General features: G+C 39.8%; 2 protein-coding genes across 3 annotated transcripts in view; one reads left to right on the plus strand and one right to left on the minus strand.

The window, feature by feature from the left end:
- PAICS (phosphoribosylaminoimidazole carboxylase and phosphoribosylaminoimidazolesuccinocarboxamide synthase) overlaps nt 1–24,481 on the minus strand; it is a 43,343-nt gene that overhangs the window by 16,495 nt on the left and 2,367 nt on the right. The window contains exons 2-9 of one of the 2 annotated variants that reach the window (XM_033059776.2): nt 21,800–21,886; nt 17,646–18,083; nt 16,543–16,632; nt 10,216–10,302; nt 8,016–8,087; nt 6,964–7,365; nt 6,128–6,190; nt 4,918–5,108 (exon numbers count right to left, since the gene is read on the minus strand). In XM_033059776.2, coding sequence (XP_032915667.1) covers nt 4,918–5,108; nt 6,128–6,190; nt 6,964–7,365; nt 8,016–8,087; nt 10,216–10,302; nt 16,543–16,632; nt 17,646–18,083; nt 21,800–21,886 — 1,430 coding nt within the window. The remainder of the gene's footprint in view (nt 1–4,917; nt 5,109–6,127; nt 6,191–6,963; nt 7,366–8,015; nt 8,088–10,215; nt 10,303–16,542; nt 16,633–17,645; nt 18,084–21,799; nt 21,887–24,481) is intronic. The other variant, XM_042779258.1, reaches the window with a different exon arrangement.
- PPAT (phosphoribosyl pyrophosphate amidotransferase) overlaps nt 1–24,481 on the plus strand; it is a 44,698-nt gene that overhangs the window by 4,165 nt on the left and 16,052 nt on the right. The gene's annotated exons all lie outside the window — the stretch shown is intronic.

The raw sequence follows: 24,481 nt of genomic DNA on the forward strand, positions 1-24,481 counted from the left end.
TTTTCTGAGGAACTCAGATATGCTACAGGTAATGATCCTGATAATTGGGTATGTCAGATATTTATCTTTTCATTTCATCTCAAGAACACTTTATGAGTTCAACATATCCTTCATTCCCAGGTACAAGAAGTGCACTGTCAAATATCTTCATTGTCTAAATACCAGATTTTGTTATTAGTCATATTTCTATGTAAATCCCTTATGGAATATACAGAGTAAGATGTTTGCTTAGCTAGTTATTGAGCCTGTACGCTATTTTACAAGAACATTCGTGCTCTATGTGCTGGTAGAACATTTCTGAGTACTTTCAGACACAGAATGTAGATGTAAAAACCCTCTTAGTTCTGTCTTTGTTCAAGTTTTAGGCCATTGTGTGCTGCAGGTGATGACAGCCTGACTTCTTAATTACATTCAGCAAAGCTTGCTCCTGCAAGAAGAGAGGAGGAACAAGGCGTTTTTGCTGTGGTGAGCTCTTCCATCTGCTAGGTTGTTTTACGTAACATCCTGCATGGCTCAGGTTCCTGCACAGTCATTTTTAGGAAAGTGAAGAGAAGCCAGATTTCATTCTAACCAAGCTGAAGTTTCTTCAATGTACATGTCACAAAATGTAGCTTGGTCTAAGCTCTTATCTCTGAATGTGGAGTAAGGTGGAATGAGATCATGTAAGAAGGAGTGGAAGAAACAGGAGGGAAAGGGTGCCAAACAAGAGATACAAGAGGATATCTCTGTTACGTTTATTGTGGCCAATAGACTTCCCATCACGTTAACCTAGCTGGAGAGCTGGGGTGAGACTTTATTCTTCTTCACTTTGGCTGTAGATAAGTCATCCCTGTAGGCATTATACAGCTCTCCAGTAATTTTCACAGGACTGCTCGATTGGCTTGTCTGTTCACACCTTAAATTTGAGCCTCATGCATGGAGGGAAGAGTTGTACACAGCAATCTGTTATCACTGGGTAGTTCAGTTCATATAAACTCTCCTGGCCTCACTATCTGCCATGACTTACATTACCATTCCCATTAAAAAAAAAAAAAAGGCAAAAAAAGCAGGGCTGTCTGGAGGGGCTTTGTATTAGGTTAGTTTTAATTTAAATCAGTTCTGTCAATGGGGTAGACACTTCGGTCATATGGATGCTTGTGCCAACACAAAGGATACCTAGCTATGTAAGAAACAAAGGGTGACAGAATGCAGAGTCTTTAAAGCCAGTCATTCAGATATTGCTTGTGGATCCACCATCAGTGCAAGCATTTCTGCTTCTTGAAGCTCATTCTCAAAGCCTTTGGCCCAAACAGTTTCTCAAAGTATCTAAAAGGACATTCAGAGGACTTTCCAAAATAACTACCCTATCAAAGATGTGTACAGTAATCCATTCATCTTAGTGAATGAGTGTGCTTTAGAGAAGAATTAAGATTTTTAATGTAGGTCAGTATAGTAGTAGTTCCGTTTATCTGCTACAACTCAAAAATCTCAGTATTACCATTTGCAAACTGGAGAGGAGACAGATTTGCCCTCACACTAATCTTAATGGTCCTCTGGCAATAATGTAGATATTTGAGGAGGGAGAATCCCAAAAATCTCTGTTATTTATAGGATTGGTGCTCTTGGCATCTTTATTTGGTTTTGATTATTAAGCTGGAAGGTTTTAATGATCTAATTATATTAAGATTCCCAGGATCAATTACATGGACATGATGGTTTGTTCTGTCCTTTCTGTTGAGGATCTATGTCTAAGAAAGGTTCTCTTTCCAAACCACTTCAGTCCTGTGGTAGTTCCCTACACATAACCATTTAGCACACATCAGATGGTGTCCCACGTTCCGTGTCACTGGCCAGTGTGTCCGGACTAAATATTGCATGACTGTAATAAATGTAAAGCTGTGATCACAGAAAGCACAACCACAGCAAAAGCTCGAGTGGATATAAAAATATACTGGAAGGATGATTAGGATTAACTAATACTATTTCTGAAGGGACTGTTTTGAGAAAACCTTTGGCCTAGCAATATTCTATTTAGCCCATTGTCACTACCCCTGGGGATGCTGTCCAAAGGAGACAGATCATAGCTCTAGACAACCAGAATTCTAAACATGCAATATTCCTGGTAATTTTGTCTCTAAGCAAAAAGTTAGGTGGAATTGTAACTACAAACCACAGTGAAGAAAGGTTGACTCGATATCACTTTGTCTGTTCTAGTAAATTAATTGTTATCTATATAAACAGGAGTAGCTCGCAAATATCAGATGATGCCAAATGCCCCATCTTACACCTGACATCTCTTGCCATCTTTGATCAACAATAAATGAACAGCAGGGCAGAAGACAGCTTTCTGACAAAACATTTACAAAAAGCAAGCTAACTTTGCAGTCACAGAGAATCCCACACAAAGGGAAGTCCACCTTCTTTGGACATTTGTTTGTCAGATAAATCCTGCTCTCTGAAAAGTTTACTGAGGAAAAAAACTCTTTACTTGGAAAGTAAAGACACTTCTGTTCTTTTTTTGCTATCAGTTCTTGCTTCATGTCTACCACCTAGTGTTGATATGAAAAATTTCCAAGTAAAGACTGCAAGTGTGCTCTGCAGTTCTCTGCTCTGACCTGCTAAGAATTCAGCAAGTCGTTTGCCTCAGTGCTTTTGCATTGTTCTCACCTGAATATCAGCATTTAAAAACAGATACGTGTTCTTGAAAGGTCTGCTGATTTTAATGAATTAAAAGTCTTTACTTTTTATTTTCTAGAAGGAGATAAAGTGGGGTTTGGGGGCCATTGTACTGAATGACAGCAAGGTTTGGAAAGATTGGGGTCCTTGTGCATCACACAGAATTGAAAATTAAGTTTGTCATCTCTACAGTGCTAACTGCTTCCCTCAGGTTAGAATTTCTTCTAAAAGGACAGGCACACTGCAACAAAAATACATTTTCAGCTCTTCAGAACTAATCCTGGCACACCTGGGAAATTGCTGAGCTACTTCAACTCACACAGAAAAAACATTTAGGGTTTTTTCTTACTACATGGGCTAGCCTTGTGTGAAGTTAGTGAGATGAACTGGTTGATAGGGCATCCAGCAAGAACTCGATTACTCAGAGTAGCATGGAGAAAAGGGGAATCTTCTTGTTGAAATGAGTTACTAAGTCAATTTCAGCCTTGCACTCGTGAAACAGAGAAGGTAGAGCAAAACATGTAAGTTACCCGTTTTATTTTCAGTACAGTTACTTCAAATAATTTACATCATAATTGAACTAAACTTAAATGTACTGGTTGAATTAGGGTTGGGTCACATGTTTTTCTGGTTCCCATGTGGAAGGACTAATCTGTGATTTTAGTAATGTGGGAATGGTGAGGTCTTCAGTAGACTCAGCATATTCTATAGGGATACCTGACTGCTGTGGTGACAGGGGCAAATCTTGTCCTCCTTCCAAAGACAACACTTTTGTATGCCAGTAATACAATGCAAGTTCAAGGATGTACCTTTGAATCAACCCATTGTAAAGAGAGAGTGAGAAGAAAGATTTTTAAACCAGTGATGATACCAGTATTGTTGGAAATGAGAGTTTCAGTGACAGTATTACAAACCAAAGAAGAAATGAGAAATTTATACTGAGAAATCAGTGTAAAATGTGAAAAGTGGTAGATAAGCATACACTGAAAGAAAGTGTGTATCCATGTCAATGTATAAGTTAACACTGTCAAAAAACTACTGTTTTCTAGGTATCTCTCTCCAGACTTCTCTGAATCGTTCTTAAAATTCTGGTCAAATGGCAGATTAAATCCAGTTTAGTGGAAAGTATTTGGCTTCGTAATGTCTCTCATAAAAGAATTGACAAGAAAATGATTAAGCATAGAGCAGGAAATAACACGTTATATCCAGTAATAGTTTAGCATAAAGTTTTATGAAGAGGGATGTGGGTGGAATTTAGGCCTCTGTGTGTAAGTAAACCTGGTGGCTGTTGCTGCTGCAATAGGAACTTAACTGTTTGAGTTGTGCCTTTGTATGTGCCCGGAACTGACCTGGCTTTGGCCGGGCTGTGTAGGTCTATGCCCAAACATGACTGAGATCCAGAAAGTTGTTTTGCTGGAATACACTGAAAGAAAAACCCTGCAAATGTAATATAGACCATAAAGTACTTACACAGCCACAAAATGAAGTAGTGGCTAGTAGGATTTTGCAGAATAACAGTGATGACTGGCATTTGTCTCTTAGCATGTCATTGTTCCCTGCACTGTTTCTATGTTTTATGTGGGTTACTGGACGTAACAGACACCTTGCCCAGTACAGAACAGAGACCTAACTATGCCTGCCCCTTCTATGCAGGCATCAATTCCATGTGCTTTCTTTCTGGCTCACTGAATTCTCCAGTTCAGTGCTGCACATTGCTGCAAGCCTTCATCAGGCAGAGGAGGACATTCCCCCACACCAACATAAGCAGGGGGAGAGGCTAGGAGGAGGGTAAATGCTGGTTAAGGAGTTAAGAATTGTGGTTTCCTCACCAGCCCTGCCTAACCAGAAAGTTCTCCTATGGCTTCAACTCCTTAGTTAATTGCAGAGGACTAACTTGTTAGAAAGTGGAAAGGCTAATTGGAAATGATGGGATGAAATTTTAACTACATGTTTTCTTTGATCAGTTAAAGTATTATTTTCTTTCAATTAAGGCTGTTAATGGGGGCATGTAGGTGAACCAAGATATATCGGCAGAGGTCATATTTTTATTCGACTAACTGACATCACTACTAAAAGTTGCTAGTTAAGGATTATGATGGAAACTCCCGCCTTGTTTTAGTTTAAATGACTGAAAGTGACTGTGTTAAAGGTAAGCAAGCTCATGTACTCCTGTGGATAACATGAACTCTTAAGTATTTCATTTCATACTACCTAACAGAATCTATTTGCATGTTAATTTCATAGAAAGTTCATGAAACCAACCTGTTGTATGGCTGATGGATCAGCATACAGCTGTGTTCTGTTGAGGTCTTGCATTTCTTCCTGCTTACAAAGCCGTTCAAACAGTAACTTTTTGCCTTCTGTTACCGTGTGCACTCTCTCTGTTAATAGTTTTTGGAAGTGAAGTATGGTGTTTTCAGAAGCACTTTTCTTAATTGGAACAGGTGACACCTCTGTGGACAAAAGCAAAGTATGTGGTTAGAGTGCACAAGTCAATGAACTGCTGACACTGAAGTTCAGCACATTCAGGATTTTCCTAAAGCTGTTCTTCTGATCTGCTCTTTTGGCAGGAATTGCCTAGTGTTGTATAAGGGATCATTGCATAATGGAGAGTAGGAATGCAGTAGACCCTGTAAAAATCACTTATATCTCAAACTTTCAGTTTTGCCTAGCTACAGCCCTCTCCAAGAGGTACTTACATAATAGGCAATAAATGAAAGTCTATTTAATCACACAGAGTGATTAAATAGTGTTAGTACAGTTTGTGGTGGTGAACTAAACATGTTGAATTCAAAAATGTAATGTTCAGATTATTTCTCTTCATCTGTCTGTAGATATTTTAAAAGATAGTATAAAAAATAGTGGTGAGCTCCTTAAAACTAAATTTTTTGCTTGATTTTCTTTTTATTTATGGCCTGTCAGTTTTGCAGGAAGAAAAGTAAGCTGCTGACCTTCCCCATATCAGATCACATACCACATATTTCTATTCTTCACATAATTTTTCTCTCTCCATGATTCTCTCTAGTCTATCTGCTCTTTGACACAGCTGTCTGGTTTTCTTGTGTACAACACATTAGACATGCTTACAGACACACTAGTGTAATATGAGGAAATCACATCCATGACTGTGCCTGTCTCTGCTTTCCTTTGAGCAACACAATTGAGACATCTTGTTTTTTTAATATTGTATTTTCTTTGCATATTATTCTTATAAATCAAGTATATTTTTACTGATGTTTCCCTCACTTATACCAGGGATGAGGACTGAAATAAATAAATTGCAATTTTCCTTATGCCTACATTTTTACCAGAACTCTTGCCAATTTCTGTGGGTGAGAGAAGAATGTTAGTTTGGAGCTTGGTGTTCAGTTCTAGGATTATGTTTTTTTAACTGTTTGAATACTGTGTATAAGAATCTGGCATCCAATTCAACAGCAGTGTATAGAAGCTTTTAAAAGTCAGGGGCTCTTACCATCATTCCATGTTTTTCTCTTGATACTCAAAGATCCTGTGTCTGTAGCATCTCCCACTGAAACTTAGAAGAGAAAAACAACATGACTAAGTGTTTTGTCGAGATTCTCAAGGCACAGTCAGTCACACACCAGAAAGTTTTATACTACAAAAGCAAATACCCTACTCACATTTATTTGACAGATGCCTCAGATTAATAACTGAAGCTTCTTTTCTGAAAAGTTATTGTTTTACTGGCCACAATCAGTATTTACAGATTACACAGTCCTTTTCCAGCATGGTAAAATGTAAAACAGCCAGGTTGGTTGTCGGTGTTGACAACATTCTTGGTGTGGGCATATCCCTTATCTCATATCCCATATCTCTCCATTCATGGAGAGTAGAAACAAGCAGTAATATATTCGGTTTCTGTATTTTTTTCTGTATTGATTGCTACTGATTTCTGCAGTTCCAAATGGTATGAGCTTGCAGCTCTTTATCCATCAGACTTTACATGTCTGCTGTATGACTTCTAAAACCTTCTAAAATGTGTTCTAGCACCATTTCACTATATGTCAGTTAGTGACATACAGAATCTTTGTTTTCAAGAGCAAAGATTCTCCAATAACACTGAATGCTTCAGTGCTTTCACTTTTTGCTAATATTCTCACTTCTACATGTCTCCATAGAGCAGTTGAGTTCCCCGAGTGTTCCCTATGTGACAATGCAGATACAGCTGCCCCAGTTATTTTCCCTCCCCATTTCTGGCCACACATTTCACACCCACAGCATGGCTCCAACAGACAACTTAGAAAGTTCACTTGAAGCACTTTATCTCATCACTGAAGTTTTTAGTACCTGATAGGAGACTTGAGCTTTCACATCCCCAGCCTGAGGTTCCCAGAGGCTGTCTTCTTAAGATACAGTCAACTTCATCATAAAATCTCATTTTTCTCCTAGGATTTCCAAGATGTTCATTTTCTTTCTGCAGTGCACGGTATTCGTATTTTAGGTTCTTGTACTTTGTGCGACATTGTTTCCAGTCTCTGTCTATACCACATTTCATTAACCTTCTGGCAATTTCCTCAAATATTTCTTTATTTCTTGTGGCCCCTTCAAGCATTTGTTGTATCTTCTCATCTGACCATATGTTTATCAGAGCCCTAACTTCATTATCACTCCAGTGTTTTCCTGCTCCCGTATCATTAACTGTAATAACTTTAAAGTGATTTTGTGCTTCTTCCAAGGGAATGTGATTGTCTGAAAATATAAATAAAAAAACCAACTAACTGAAAGTGCTAAATATACATATATGAAAACATAATTGCAACTAATGATTAATCTTATAACTTTATAATTTTCATATCCATACACAATTGTTTTCTCTTAAGTATGGAAAATATGCAGCAAGTGGAATCTCTTGTTTCTCCAAGGCATCTAAAATTCAACATTTTGTCACTATAATTGTGCCACTCTTGTTGTGAAATTAAAGACAGATGCATCCAACTGTTACATGTAGGAAAACAGTAATCCTTAAGCTTTAAAGATCTCAGCATTGGTGAGAAGTGTGGTTTCAAATTAAAATGGCAACGTGCAAATGAAAAGGCTACTTGAGATTCAACAGAAGAAAAAAAATCTTCAGACTCAAAAACAGTCAGATGTAGGCAGATTGCTGCTCATTAGATATGTATAGAAGGCAAAGTTGAACTATGGTGTTAATACAAACTTTGCTCATTAAAGGAAAAGAGCTATGAAACTAATCTTTAAGTTTACTAACAAAGCTAGAATGGAATCAGGAGTAAAAAAGTAGAACTGTGTTTACAGTAGAGATCTGATTGCTCCAGCTTTGGTACTGAAATTACATATACAATGATTTATTTCATAATAAATGCATGCAAATTAATACTCACCTGTCCCCACCATCCGTTTTGCTACTGGTGTACAAGATCTGTCTTCTGAGGTAGTGCTTATAGAATCATCATCTATGGAAACACCCAGTTTTAAATAGATTTGGATTTAGACAAATAAATTGCTATTATTATTGTCATTCTCTGTAGGAAACACCTATTTCCACCTAAAAGTGTCCTAAGCCCTCAGTCTAACCCATTAGTTATTGACTTGAAGAATCACAGAATCATGGAATCATTTTGGATGGAAGCACTAATCATTTAGAATGGACTTAGCATTGCCAAGTCCACCAGTAACCACGTCCGTAAGTGCCACATCTACATGTCATTTAAATCCCTCCATGCACAGTGACTCCACCACTGCCCAAGTCCAAGGTGACAGTTCTACTGACCTCCCTCCTTACTTCACCAAGAACTGAGAACACTGCCTTTTTGTGACTGCTGTGGCTAAGAGGCTCCAGCCACCACCAGTTCTTCTCCATTCGCAAACACCAGGTCCAGTGGGAACCTTCCCTAGCTGGCTCCTTCACCAGCTGTGTCAGGCAGTTGTCAGCCACACACTCCAGAAACCTTCTAGGCTGTGTCCTCTGCTGTGTTGTATTGTCAGCAGACATCTGGTAAGATGAAGTCTCCCCCAAGGGCCAGAGAGTGTCAGACTTCTCCCAGCGTCTTATAAAATATTTCAGCTGCCTCTTTGCCCTGGTTGGGTGGTCAGAAACAGATTCCCACCAGGATACCTGCCTTGTTACCTGGTCCTGATTCTTACCCATACATCCTCAACCCTACTGCCACCATCATGAGCTCTAGACAATCAAAACACTCTCTAACAAACCGTCCCCACACTCTCTCCTTCCTTGACACTTGTCTGCACCTTCCTTAAGACTTGCAGCTGTTGGAAATGGGCCAAACCACAGCTGTAGGTCTTCTCCTAAGCTCCTAAGAGATTTCTTTTTTTTTTTTTTTTTAACCCATTACCAACCACCCCATGGCTTCCATTTCTGTTATCATTCTCTCAACCATACTGGCTCTCTGATCTCTTCCTGTCTTTGGCAATGGCACTTGTGTAGTGCTGACTGGCATGATTACTGTGTTCAGTTGGATATTACACGATAGGGAATTTGTGTGTATGAGGCTGTCAGTTGAGCTGCATGACGTTTTATTCTTCACTTTGGATAGATGTCTCAACTTTCAGGGTTACAGATTTACTTTATCCTCAGTGTCACTTGTGTTTCTGTGTGTCATTGTTATGATGGCATTACTTTGATGTTGTCCTCAGTGTCACAGTTGCCACAGTTGTCTTTCATAATCAAGATCAGCCAATGCCAACAGTTGTAAAGGGTGTGTTGCATAGGGTGTCTCAACATCCAAATTACAGATAACATCATTGCTGGAAAGGAAGCTCTTGCCTGGAATATGCCTGATGCATACAATAGAAATATTGTTGTGGTAGAAACTCTCAGTGTCAAAGGCCAAAGAATTGCTGTTCACAGAATCACTAAAATGGATTTTTTTTTCTATTAAGTTCTGCATACAAATAGTGTTACTGTACAGAATATTTTGATCCTGGGTGTCAGGTAACTATATTTCAATGCCATCATTGTTTTCTCTGATGTTTTTTTTTTCATAATCTTCTGTGGTTTTTATGCTCATTTATCCCAGAATATGAATATCCCTACTGTGTTACAATGTTAAATTTTCACATTTTAAACAAATCTTCTCCTGATCACTTATCATTGAGTATATGACTTCTGCATATTGCTGAGGTGCTGATTTCAGTTTTATATTTAAAATAGTTCAGAATATATATATAAATTGCTTGTAACTCATCTGATACTAAATGCAGTCATGAAGTAGTTTAAAAATACAGACAAGGTATAAAATGTTCTGAGTTTCTGAGACACCTGTTTACCTTTCCATTTTATCCTCTCTAGCAACTGCGTAAGAAAAACTGTATTTGTGTCACAATCAAATGCAGACTAATCATACAGTAGTATTAAAAGGAGTATGTTGTCAGGGAAAATGAGATTTTGTTATAATTATTCATACTTTTTTTGCACTATGAAATCAAACAAAACCCACAATTTATCATAATGTAGAAGTAGAACAAGTGTAATTTGCTGGACTAACACGAAGCTTTGGAATCTGCAATGCCCAGTAAAGTAGAATGTTGTGTTAAAACTATCATGACTAAGTCCTGACCTACCTATATCAATCATCTCCTTCTTTATTTGTGTAGATTTCAGAGCTGCTGGGGTGGACTTGGTAAAGTCCCTGTCATCTTCAAGGATTTCTGTAAAAAAATAAAAATTTAAAGAGTTCTTATTAACTAAACACATCTTGAGTGATGTCTTGAGAGTCACCTATTTCAGAATGCCACTGATGATAACTGCTGTTAAAGATTTCCTCTCTTAATACATTAAAGCTGCCATTTATCTGCAGTAATAGGCTTAAGAGCAGAATGTAACCGCTTATAAAGTAAATCCAGAATATCACATAACAACTGTGATATATAAGTTTATGGATTACATGTTTTTTTTAACCTGGATCAGAATTTGTAGAATGGCTCCCTGATGGTGGGTGTAAGATATCTAGTTACTGGCAAATGTTCATGGAGCAGAACAGGCAAGACAGTGACTTGCGTAAAGGGTGCAATATATACTGAAATTATTGAAAGATTCCCAAGTGACTGATGCCAAGACTGTTTGAATTAGCCTCAAAAGGAGCAAGGACACTGACACATTAGGGTGCTGTGCTTAGACAATTGATCTGTAAGGCTGCCAGCCTGATGGAGACAACGTACTAAAGCCTGTCCTAGAGCATATCTGCTTCTGCAGCTTGCAGGGGTTTACATCATACAGCTGGGTGACAGAGGTGTCCCTGGGCTCCCCTCCATGGGGAGGAGATCTCCACTCCTCTGCCATTGGCCTGCTGGTGTTAAGGGAGAGTTCCACCCCTCTGCCCTAGGACAGAGGTATGGGCAGGTGGATGATGCAAGTGCTGATCCTCATTTCCCAGTGAGGACACTGCTCTACAGAGATTAAATGGTGAAGGCCACATCATGGATCAATGACAGCAGTTTTCTGGCTCCCAACCTGTTCTCAGTCAATTCAAGAATATTGCCCCTAAACATTGAGCAATAAAGTTTAATCTTGAGCCATTTTATTAAAAATTACCCCCAGATCAATACAGCTGTGTTTGCATCAGATGTTCTTTATGATGTGACTAGCATAATGTGCCTTATTTTTTTTTTTTCTCTCTTTTTTTTTTTTTTTTTTTTTTTTTTTTTTTTTTTCTGTGCCTAAGGCACCTTTCAGAGTTTTGGATGGAGGGCATAAGAAGAGTGAGCCAAACAGAACAAGCCATCTACAGTTTTTGGCATGGATAAAACACAGTGGCTCCATCTGCATTGTTAATGGAGCTATAGACAGTTGCCAGCAAATATGCTTAATCTCTACTTTGTGTTTGAAGCACTGCTCACAAGGCCACCCGAGCAATGCTGTCACAGTCTTTCCTTTCACCCACTCAGACTGATACAAGCTCTTTTCTCTTTTGGCACTCTGTCACCATCACTAATTATCTTGTTTTCTGGCTCATGAGGCAAGATTAGTAATTTGTCTCCTAATCCTTACTCTTATGTGTGTCTTGTATAGTATAAAAGGGAAGTGGGATATGTTAAAACCAGGGGAAATTTTCAGTATGGCTTCAACAACTTGCAAGTTGCTGCCATCTCTGTCATACAGATCTGTGAAAGTGGATACAGAAAATGGATACACAATTAAGAGTTTATGTTTACAACCCAAATATTCCTAGGCTGAGGCAGTGAGTAAGAACTTTGGGGTTTGCACTTCTCCGAAACACTGCTTAACACTAGCCTGAAGCATATGTATGAAATCATTATCTTTTGACTTTATATCCGTACATTTTAAAAATCTGTGCACACAGCAGCAAGTGTTCAAGCCAATGTTAAGTGCCTGAGTGTGTAGCAACTTAAGATATTAACTTTAAACAACAGATTTTTAAAAAGCCCTTGCTTAGGAATGTATCTTGGAAGTGTCACTATTTATTCAAAATTTTTTCTGAGAGGGACATATAGTAAAGTGTATGGGTTACCAAAAATCCTAAGAAAATAATGACAAGGAAAGGAATTTGTTTGAAGTAAAATACTTGCTGTAGGTATTTTTAAGAACATCAGGCTACTGGTATTTCTTAGAAACCTATTTTCATCTCCACTGTTGTTCCCTGGCATGTCAAATTTAGTCAAACAACTATACATACACTCTGTGGTCATACTGTCAATTTTGATACACATGGAATGTACCTGGAGTTTGCAGTGACAAACTGAAGTAATTGGCTCTTCTGCATAGATTTCTGTAACAGCTAAAAGTGATCCCACGAAATTGAAAACCTCAGTGAAAATGACTAAATAAGGTTTTATTTGCAGATCGATTCAATGTGGGGTATATTTTGCCAAAAGAGAGAGCAACCCACAGTGTCCCCAGCCTATCACGGGACACTTCAGCTGGAAACCCATGAGCTGGGCAGTGTTGTGGTCCTTCTGCTCCCCCAGCTGGGCAGAACTGACAGCAACATGTCAGGAACTAGGACAGGCTGTGCAAGGAGCTGTGAGGATTTATTTACCTTTGTCTTCTCATGTGAGCATTTGCTGCTCTTTGAGTAGCAAATTCATATGGGCAGAGGAGAAAAACAGTACCAGGGCACATCAAATAATTGGTGTTCTCCTGAAACTGGTGTATTTGTCTTTTGACTGACACCATCTTAGTACTTTTCTTACTAGAGTATGGCAAACCCAAATGGGCTGTTTATAAAGACTGGCAGTGGTGACTGTTTCTATGGCGTGTAACTCAGATTCACTGTAAGATCACGAGAAGCACGTGCACTCTGACGCAGCCCGTGCATCTTCTGTGCATTTACACTCACACATATGTTTATAGATGAGCAATATACAGCTCTGGCTGCAGAGTACATTAACTGCATATACTGATAAGGAAGATATCCACATATGAGTTAAACAGAATTTCTAAATTCTCATTTTTGTCAGATGGGGGTTTTCTACAATTTTTTTTTCCAAAGAACACAAATACCTATACATTTAATAATTCCATGCCTGCTGAGAAACACTTCTGCATAAGTGCTTTTGAATATGCAGGAGCTTTTAAAAAAAGTCACATCCTAAATGCCAGTGACTGTGAGACATACTCATATCAAACAACCAATATAATGTATCACTGCCTGTTTGCCTTTTTCACTGTTTATCAGCGTGTATATTTATGAGTACAGAGGTACCTACAATCTCTTTACTTACCAGTTTCTCACTTCAAAATTATTTGGACTGTCTAGGAAAGGCATGTACCACAATTAGAGAACAAAGGGTCTCCATGATACTAAAAAGTGTGCACCTTTTCAATGCTTTATGCAATACTTTATTATGTCACCATTAATAAAATTAAAGACTACAGTAATTTCACGACTATAAGGCACACCGCTGGGAGTCGGCAAATTTTGCAACTTTGTACATTATATAAGGCGTACTGGACTATAAGGCGCACTTTCTTTTTGCAGCAAGGAGCTGCACCATGTGCAACAAAGTAACAAATTACTGGCAGGTGCTCAATTTGCAAACATTTTTCACAGATTGGTATAGCCTTTAAATGCAGCCCCAGGCGCCCTCCCCGTGCTGTGGGCCCCAGCACTCCCGCCTGCCCCTGGCACTGGCTGGTGCAGCTCGCGGCTCCCGGCTCCCACTGTGTGGCCGCAGGTCCCAGCTTGCCCTGTCCGGCAGGCGCAGCTGCTGCGGGCCCAGGCACTCCCACCTGGCGCTGGCTGGCGCAGCTCGGCTTGCGGCTCGGCCGCCACGGCTGGTGCCAGATTCCCCCTGCACCCGGGCTGCGGCTGCCGGCAGCTCCTTCCCCCCCCGCCTGGGCTGTGCCGCGATACCGTAAGCGCGAGCCACATCACGATCCCGCTAGCCCATGCCGCCCCCGCGCTCCGGGAGCCCTGTGCCACGGCACCCCTGGCACTGCGGGAGCCCCATGCCACAGGAGCAGTGCCGGGGCTGCCGCAGCTCAAGGCAGCAGCGGCTCCCACTACCAGGTTGGCAAATTTCGCAACTTTGTACATTATATAAGGCGCACCGGACTATAAGGCGCACTTCCGGGTTCGGACCAGAATTTTAGTCAAAAGGGTGCGCCTTATAGTCGTGACATTACTGTAAGTGTCTTTTACCACCTGCCAAAAATTATTTGAGTGTCTATTGTTTGTTTTGGAATGAGGGAAAGAATTCTGTAAACTGAACTTGTTTGGTTTTTTTGCCTAGGAATGTGGTTTTGCCTTTTTCTCCCACTGAAGTTTCTTAAGAGTGGATAGGCTGAGCCACAGACACTTGAATCACTTGCTATTTTAATTTTTCCCCACAAAATCATATTGCATTAACAATTACCTAGAAACAAAGTATGCAGTTAAAATACACATATTTGAAAAGGGAGATGGTAACCAAGGTAAACTACAGATATCTTTACACTTACCTTAAATGACAGAAATGTGTACAGTAATTTCATGATTACAAGCCACACCGATTATAAGCCGCACTTCCAGGGTGTCAGCAACGTTTTGTTTTTCCTCCATATATAAGCTGCACCGGATTGTAAGCTGCACTTTCGTTCACAGCGAGGATCCACGTGCAACTTTCACAAAGTTGCCAATTAGTAACAGAATCGTGGGATCATGGGGTTTACTGGCATGGCCCTGCTCGGGGCGGCCGCCAGGGAGTGGCCCCGGCCCTGCTCGCCGCTGCCGTTGGGAGGCAGGAAAGCGGCATTGCCCGGTCACTGCCGCTGGGAAGACGGAGAGGGGCTTGCCCGGCCGGTGCTGCTGGGAGGAGGGAGAAGGGCTTGCCCAGCCAGTGCCACCAGGAAGAGAGAGAGGGACGTCCCTGGCTGGTGCCGCTAGGAGGAGGGAGAGGGGCATGCCCGGCTGCTGCCGCTGCCGTGCCCCCCTGGGCCCAGGCAGCGCTGCCACTGTGCCGCCGATGCCCCGCTGCCTGGGGCCGGGCGGGCTCTGGCTCGGCTCGGGGCTGCTGCTGGCTCGGACTCACGGGTTGGGAAATTTCCAAAATTTGTTCATATATAAGTAGCTCCTGAATGTAAGCTGCACTTCCGGTTTGGGAGCAAAATTTTAGTCAAAATGGTGCGGCTTATAATTGTGAAATTACTGTACTCAGAACTCTACTAGAAATATTCATTTAACTTCATCTTAAATAGCTTGTTTGGAAGAGTGCAGTTCAAGAAGTTACAATATTATGTACCACCAGGCAGTTGAAAACTGCCAGATGACAGTAAAGGAGGGCTGCTGAATCTTTGTATTTTTACAGTGTCTTACTACTGTCCATGTATATGTAGTAATTTTACTTATTCATGGGGAGTAATGGAATTTAATACATTTTTTAAACAGTCTTAACTGGATCCCACAAAATGCTGTTTATTTCTTTCATATTTGTCTCTTTGAAAATGAGATCCCTAAAGGCAATGCGCTTTTCATGACAACTGTTTATAGAATGTGTCAAGTGCCTATGGTGAGCTGGTAAAAGGTCACTTTTAAAAATATGTTAGTAAATTTAAATTTATTAATGTAATTGCTATTGAATGAAAAAACCAAAAATGTTTCTGTCTGGTATATCTCTATTTACCTCTTATGATCAACCATCTCTTTCCTTACTTGTAATAGCTGTTTCTTTCATTATATGCAGAGCTGCCCGATTCTCTGGAGTAGTATTTACAGTAATATCATCTGTCAGAAGATTTTTAATTTGATATTAAAATCTTTCAAGTTCACATTAGACTTTTTAAAATTCTGTAAGACTACTCCTTAATGCCTAATTTAGACCATGTTCTGCCTCACACTACTGAAAGAGAACATGAGGTGCTCTGTTGTGGACAATTAAACCTGTCAGCCTGAGAGACTTTCATGTATCTCTGGCTGAATATTAAACTTCTGCTTCCCCTGAAATTTATGTTTTCAGATGTAAGCCATAATCTTTCTTTGTAAAGAGCAGAGCATATGACCTTCATATTCAGTGAGACTCTTAAATGAAGTGTTCATCCCCTGACATGAGCATTTACACAATTATATCCTGATCACATACTATGAAAAAAAGATTCTCTATTACTTCATGTGCAGGAGACTGAGCAATTCTAATCCTTGGGAATACATAGTTTAAGTAAATGTTAATACAGTAGGACATTGTACTCAACTTGCTAAACCAGTAGTTTCTTCTCCACATTCTGTGTGACAAGTCTTTGAAATGATTACTTACTGGACTGATTTTATCAAATTTAGCAGGACATTGTAAATGTGCACATAAGTATGTGATGGCTATCTCTATGACATTATCTCTTAAGTTTTCTAGGTCTCTGAATTTGCTACCTGTAATCATACAGTTTGGGCTTATTTTAGAAGTTAATTTTACATTACTAAATTGAGGTATTTATATAAAATAGAAAACTTTTCAGATTACCTGAATCAGAAAGTTTTTTTGTATCTGCAATCTGTAGGTCTTCTGACATATTACTAACAGAGTCCTCTTCACCTGTGTCTCCAGGCATTTCTGTGTAAATAATGCTGAATTAATTAGGGCACTAAATTTTATACTTTATAAGAACAGCTGTGGTGTATCAAATAAAAAAGTCCATCCAGCCTTGGATGCTCTTTATGCCAGCAGGCAAAGTAGATGCATTAGCAAAATGTCTAGAAATGGCAACTGAAGAGTGAATCTTCCCCCAAAATTTTCTAACATTTTCAGCCAGACTATCGTCATGCAATATTTTTCTTGACTTCTCCCATTATTTTACTAACTTCTCATCTTAGATTTGGCCAACATAGTATCATCCTCTCACCTCAACTAAAAAGTTTTATGTTGAATTCTGTTCTTAAACAACAAGTATGTTTCTGGTTGTAGATATCAATAAAAATATAGTAACTCTTGGGTAGTGTAGGTTTACCAGTCTACTATAATTCTGCATTGACCATCCATTACCATTAATGGTCAATAACCACCCAAAACCAAAGGCAAGCTGTGCCAGGATTCTTACTGCTGTTCCTTTTGCTTTTTTCACTGTTGTCTCACCAGTTTGGTAGTATTGCTCCAAAGGCCAATCAAACTGAGCTATTTGGGACTACAAGGAAAAGGCAATATATATGTTAATTTTTTTAACCAATGTATGTTACTACAGATTTCTTTTGCTCAATGTCTTAATTTTTCCAGTAACATAGTCTGACTATCTCTCAGATTCATTTCTGTTATCTAAACTGGAAACAGTCTCTTTTGTCATGATTTTGGCTGGAATTTTCTCTCTGTATCATTTTATCCTATGTCTTCATCTATTTTTCCTCCTTTTGCTTCTCAGTTCTATTTTAAAAAGTACAGGGCAATCACTCAATCTGAAATATTACCTTTTAACAAAATACAAAATTACTGTACAAAATAGAAATTTCCATTCAGTGTTTTTCCACCCCAGCCAATTGGTTAATCTCTCTGTGCTTTTTGAGGATTTTTCAGGATCTCTCTAGTGCTGTAAAACTAAAAATTTTAAATGATATATGGGTAGTTGAACTACTTACCTACGGAATCCTTTTCTGATTTTGCTTCTGTCCATTCTGGAGGCCTCTCGCTTTCATCATTATCTGATTTACTTGCTTGTTCCATGGTGCAGTGCCCCAGAATAGCATCGAGTTCATTAAAAAATTTCATGCTTTTACTCGTACTCCCTGAGTCTTGGGCACTTTTTACACTCTTGTATTCATGTTTCAGATTTTTGTATTTTGTCCTGCACTGCTTCCAGTCCCTGTCAATTCCAAACTTTTGCAGTCTAGCAGCAACCTGTTCAAATATTCTTTTATTTCTCACTGTCCCCTCCAGTTGTTGCTGGATATTTTTGTCTGACCATATGCGTATCAAAGCTCTGACTTCATTAACAGTCCAGTGTTTTCCTCCTTCATTTGCTACTGTCGGAATGAAAGCCGGTGGTTTGGAAGCCTCTGCTGCTGGCGCTGGATTACCTGCATTGTGTGGGGTAGGGGAGAGACACAGATATTTGTTACCTGCATTGGGGAGTTGGGGTGGGGAAAGGACAGAGAATGGGAATGAAGGACACTGTTTCTCCAGAGAAAGACGGAGCAGAGGTGACATTAAAGTCAAGCTAGTGGTTATTAATTTATCAGCATTTTTGTTAATTCTGATACAATTTTTGCTTTCACTTGAAGAGAGATATTAATATAGCACATGTACATTTAAATAATATGAGAGGAATATTTCTTTCTTCTGTGTCCTAATACACTAAATTTTTACCTGTAAGACCTTGGGAAACAACTGCTTTGTCCTTCAGACATTAGAGAGAAGACCACTAGGGAAGATGGGATGTGCTGCATGAGCACAGTAACAAATTGGCCTCAAGTCACTGACACTAGCATCAAGACTTAACTTTGTGCATTCATGCCATATTTCAGTTTTTACTCACATGGAGGGATACAACCTGAGTAAGGATCTAAAGAATCTGATCCTTCTTTCTTAACAAAGCACCCAGTTGAGGGGAGCAGAGGAATGGAGACTTCTGCTTAAGTCAGTCATTTGTGTGATAGAACCCAGTTCTCAAGGCTCAGAACCTGCACCTTTCTCGGCAGATCAGTCAAAAGTATTTGGTGTTTTTAGTGAAAATCAGTGTGAGTTTTTTTACTCTGCAAAACTAAGATATTTTTTAATTTTCTCCAGTCTACAACTTTATTTTTTAACATTATGAGATAAAGGTTGCCACCCATGCGATGACTTAAAACACTGAAATATAATATATTTTAGTTTTTTAATGTGCCCTTGTTTCTATTTATGAATTTGCTTTAACACTTTGTTTTGATTATCAGATTAGTTTGGAAAGTGATTTCTCATGCATTTTCTAAAGCCTTGCAAAAATAACTAAAAAAAACCCAAATAAACAAACCCCAAACCAATTCCAGGGCATGATTAAATAAAGCAGCATGAAAATGCACAGTAACTGACAGGTTTTTACAGTCATACTGCAGTGATAAATGACTCTCTCAGTGTCTTTTTCTGGAAGAGCAAACCAGATTATGGGGGTTTGATACTTTATAGCCACTGAGATGTGTGTGATGGCAATAGTAGCAGACTCATGATTGTGCACAGAGCTCTTCAGTGGAGCATATTTATAATAAGCTGTCTGGGGACAAACTTGTCCTAGATAAAGCCATTCTTTGCTAGTCTCCATAATTCATTCTAGTTTTCTAACAGATTTCTTTTTTTCCTTATAGTCCTGGCTTAATCAGGACTCTGCAGCAGCCAGCTCATAGCATAGTTGACAAGGGTAATTTTCAGGTGGCACATCAATTATGCTTTCTCTATTTCTTCCTGAGGGAGTGAAAGAAAATGCTGATTTACTGATGAATCAAACCATAGCAACTGCCACAGATGATAACTGCCAACATCAGATAGGCCATAGAGGAAAGGCCTAGGGAAGATGACAAGAAGAGAGGACAAAGAATACAAAGAGGTGCTCTCTACACTTCCCAGTCAAAGCCGTAGAGCATGGGGGCATCTGGGAGGAATATAGTTTCTTTAGTCTTCGTATATAGACCGGTATTTCTCACTAGTCAGTTCATTTCCAACTGAGCTCACTTTTGGTTATGGATATTAGTTCAAATGAGTTCTGGTGACTCGGTATATTGCTCACTTAATCTGCTGTATGCAGAGCGGAAAATGGTGGCTTTGCTTCTTCCTTATTTCCTTTAGAAAACATGCTAATTCAAAATATCCTGCCTACAAGTACTGTTTTGAAACAAAGTTGTTATTGTCAGTGCAAAAATTGTCTTTATATCTTAAAAGCATTTTAGTCCTAATTTGTTTAAAAAATTGTTTAAGAAGGATATAGATTTTTTTAATTCAAAAGATGCATTTATGCCATATTTAATATTTTTCTAAACTTCCTCAAACCTGAGAGATCTGCTGAAATAAAACCAAAATATTAGGCATTATAGATACAAAAGGATCAACATTTTTCTTTCAATAGTTCCTGAGATAGTGCCTGAAACTTACAGACTAGAAGAGGTAGTAGGGGAGGGCATTTTCATACGAGTATGTACTTGAGACCCCATGCAATTGAATTTATTTTGCTGACTTGTTGAAAGCAGCTTCCTCAGAATTGAAGACTTTTCTGCTTGGCATTGTGTTGAGGACTGAAAAATAAAAACATGTTCCTGTAAAATTTGATTCAGATACTTTCTGCATGTTCTGTTTATGTGCATGAAGTACAGTAATTTCACGACCATAAGGCGCACCAGATTATAAGGTGCACTTCCGGGTGTCGGCAAATTTCCAAACTTTTGCCAATATGTAAGGCGCACCGGACTATAAGGCGCACTTTTTTTTTTGCAGCGATGATCTGCCCCCAGCTCCCCCCGCGTGGTTGCTGGCTGAGGCCCTGCCTCAACCCAGCAGCCATGGGCCCCCGGGTCCCCCTGCACCCAGCTGGAGCGGCGCTGCGGGCCCCCGGGATTGCCTGTACCCGGCAGGAGCGGCACCATGGGCCCCCGGGCTCGCCTGCACCCGACAGCCGTGGCCCCACGGCCCCGCCTCCACCTGGCAGCCGCTGCCCCGCCTCCACTCGGCAGCCGTGGCCCTGCCGGCTCCCCCTGTGGCTCGCAGCTTACACTTCCGGGTTGGCAAACTTCTGAATTTTGTCCATATATAAGGTGCACCGGACTATAAGGCACACTTCTGGGTTTGGGCCAAAATTTTAGTCAAAAGGGTGCACCTTATAGTCGTGAAATTACTGTACTTTACATGTGCATAAATTCCACGTGACATTCTGGTCTCTTCCTCAATTTCTTTCTATGCCAGGCAATGGGGGTGTAATATATAATATAATAGCCATAGGCTTAGCCTGTGCCTTGTTTTCTTGCTGAATATGGCACCTTGCAGACCTTGCAATGAAAGTTGTTGTAACTGGACTGGAATGTATACTAAGGCATAGAGAGTATACCAAAAACAGAAAAACCATGTAGGAAATTCAGGACAGGTGATGTTCATCCAGACAACGAATCAGTACATCCGTTGCTTAAATCTGTTTATGTTTCTCCATTTCCTGTAGTTGCCTCTTGAAGGGGCTCACACCTAGGATGCTCTTCCTCTTTCTGTCCTGCCAGATCTATGCCTTTTTTTTGTAACTTTGCTGAGCAAAACTACTAGAGCAGGATGTTTTCCAATGAGTTCTAGAGTTGGTTGGACTAAAGCATTGCTGACCGCTCCTTGCTTGGAGAAGTGACTTTGAAGTTTTGCTGGAGACCACTGCAAGTCTGAATTGCTCTGCATCTCTCTCCTGGCTCAGGCCACCACTCATGCTGTTTTAAGCATCCATGATTTGAGAAAATAGCTAGGGAAAAGCCACAAGCTGACATGGGTATCCATGCTAGCATTTGGCATATTTTCCACTGGCATTTAACAAAATTACTGTGGTTAATGCAGTTAACATGATTAAGCTATAGCCTTGCATATGAATGGGGGTCATGCAGGTGCTACATCATATACAGTGGTCAGTGTCTAGTGATGCAAACCACTGAGTGCTAACACTGGCAAGGAGATGGTGCAGGAGTGTGGCTGCATTAAAGATACGCTGATCACAAACAGAATGACAGTGTTTTCAAGCTATCGGGAAGTGCTCTGACACCCATGCTGCTTTTTAGTTTTTGATCTCTGTACCATCATACTATACCTAGTTGAACAGGTCTGGCATGTGATATAAAAAGTAGTGGATCTCCTGGAGCATCCTCATCATCTTCTAAAGAGACTGGTATTTCACCTGGGAAGGAAAGAGTTTTTAGATGAAAAATAAGTGTGGACTAAATTAACTTAAATTAGTTTAAATTAAAGTGTCCATACACCATGAGATCTTTAACTTGGAACTCTTAGAACTTAATTTGTAGTTCAATTAAATTTTAAATTAATTTATCCTGTCCCCATAAGGGGGGCATGAGTTATAGGAGGCAACTCATTTTATGTCTTGTGAAATGCTATTTAAAATGCTATTTGAAATGCTTTTTAAAATTTTTGTTGAAATTGACTTGATTCTAGTGACTTGTATCCTCTTCTGACTCAGCATTCAGGGTAAAGTAGATATGTAAAGTAAGAGCTATACAAATAAAGATAGACTTTGCACACAGATTCATAAAATCACAAATTCATTTATGAAACAAAAATAAATTCCTAGAAGAGTATGAAGAAAACAAGGATGTTCTGCAAAGAGCTCTGGAAATCAATAGGATTCATTAATGGTATGGGGAGGGAACCAAAATATTAATTGCAACTTGACAACAGATGTATTTGTAGCTGACAGGATTAAGTCTAGCTTTTTCCAGCATAGTTTTGTTACATTTCTTTAAAAAGGAACATTATAGCAATTGCTATGTAACTTTAAAAAGCAGCATATGTACATGAGGTTCAAAAAACAGCTAGATTTTCACAGGGTACAGACTTGTAAGTTGTCCTGTGGTAGTGCGCTGTTTTCAACATACCGTGTTGGCAGGGGGTTTGAAATGTTAATTCCTTGTAGGGGAGCTGAGCTTCTGTGAGCTCCAGCCAGGCAGGGCACTTCGGCACGGGGAGCAGTAATGAGGTGTGGTTAGGATGCAATCTCCTACCCCTGACGTCGGTGAAACTGAAAACTGCGTTTGAAAATATTATCCTAAATCCTCCTGACTTTCAGCAAGGCTCACGATGACTCATAGATGCAGTGGCCTGATCTCCCTCTGACTGCTCCCAGCTGTCTGCCTGGCTTCCCTGGCAGGAGCTGCTGCTCATGCCTCCACCCCCAGAGACAGGACTGGCGTTTCAGCTGCTTAAGAGCAGCAAAGCAAACCAGGGAGAGGAGAATAAATTCTCTGAGTGTGCCATAACATAAGGTTAATTACATTGTTATACTAAAAGAGAAACTTTTTTTATTTTAAGTAAGAACAGTTACCACAAAAATATATTACTGAACCAGAAAAGCTACTCAAAAGTATTGCACACTTGTTTAAAAAATATATATGTCAATGACATGTTGAAAGTGCAGACATGGAAAACCAAAAAGTGGCACTTTTATGTCAGTATTCTGAAGGAACTTCCTGCATTTTAGTAGCTGAGTTTTCTGCCAGCCATTGCTGATGCATTTCTGCTCAGCGATAATCTTTCTGCATTTGCTGAGGTAAAGGGAAGGTCAAGCAAGGTGACTAGTGCCCTAATATTTGAACATTAAAAAAGAAATATAAAAAGTGTAAATAACTTGAATTACTAGGCAAATATTTTGTAAACAATGTATTTAATTTTTTAATACCCAATTTAACTTGATTAACAAAATGGGAAGGTCATTCATTTGAACTCTCATGAAAGATACCATTTTTCATAGCGCACTGTGACTTCACATAGATTTTCTTGGTTGTTGATTAGTGCAATGATACACAAACTATACTTGAGGAGAAGTGAATGTGTTGATTTGTGTCTTTTAAAATTATTATTTAAGCTACAACTCTGCCTCTGATGTGTTTTGGGAGGACAGCATGTACCTCTCTGCTTACATTTTTGCATGTGTTATGCATGAAGTGTTATCTTTTAATGAACAAGCTGGGAACTGGTATATGTCCCTAGAAAGTTTGTCCTGAGACACCCCTCTCAGAATTGATTGAGATTTTCAGTAATAATTTCTTCAAATACACTTTCGAAAGAAAACTGATTCTACCACATATGAAAAATCCTCAGAGGAACACTATTGAAATACCATTCAGTCCTATATAAAAAAATAGTCTCTTTTCCTCCCTTCCTGTTGCTCCCCCTCCCCAGCAATCTCCCAGTAGCTGAGATAATGTAAGAACATGCTTTGCATCTTTACATTAAGCATGCGCAGGAATATTGAGACTGAGGCTACGCAGAATGGTAGCTATACAGTGAATTTTTTGGGAACATGCCCTGTCCCCTGTCAAGCTTTTAAGAAGACAAATCAGTACAGCTACCAATTTCTTAAAATAAGGTGTTCATGGTGGACACATATTATCAGTCACAGGTTTTAGTTTGCAGATAGCATTTTGTTCGTGCTGTAAGCCTAGGCTTCCTTGATTCCTCCAGCTCCCTCAAAATGAGGTGCCTCTGCCTCTTTTAAAAGAGGCGAGGGATCATTTTTCTCTCCTCTCCTCCCCAGTAACACACAGTGGCTGAAAAGGAGAAGCCCAGGAGGGGGCCTGCAGTCGCTGCTGGGGCAGGAGTAGGGGACTGCCTTTGCCTGTGCTGGGAATCACCTTTCCCTCTGTGAGGCACACCGGCAGCTCTGTCCCTGCAAAAGGACTTGAAAGTATCAGCTGCACAGGCACTGGTGCCAGTTTTGCCTAACAATGCTCTTCAAAGTACTGAGCTGGGCAGACATCGT

This window comes from Catharus ustulatus, chromosome 5 (genome assembly GCF_009819885.2).
Source record: "Catharus ustulatus isolate bCatUst1 chromosome 5, bCatUst1.pri.v2, whole genome shotgun sequence".
Classification (NCBI taxonomy): Eukaryota; Metazoa; Chordata; class Aves; order Passeriformes; family Turdidae; genus Catharus; species Catharus ustulatus.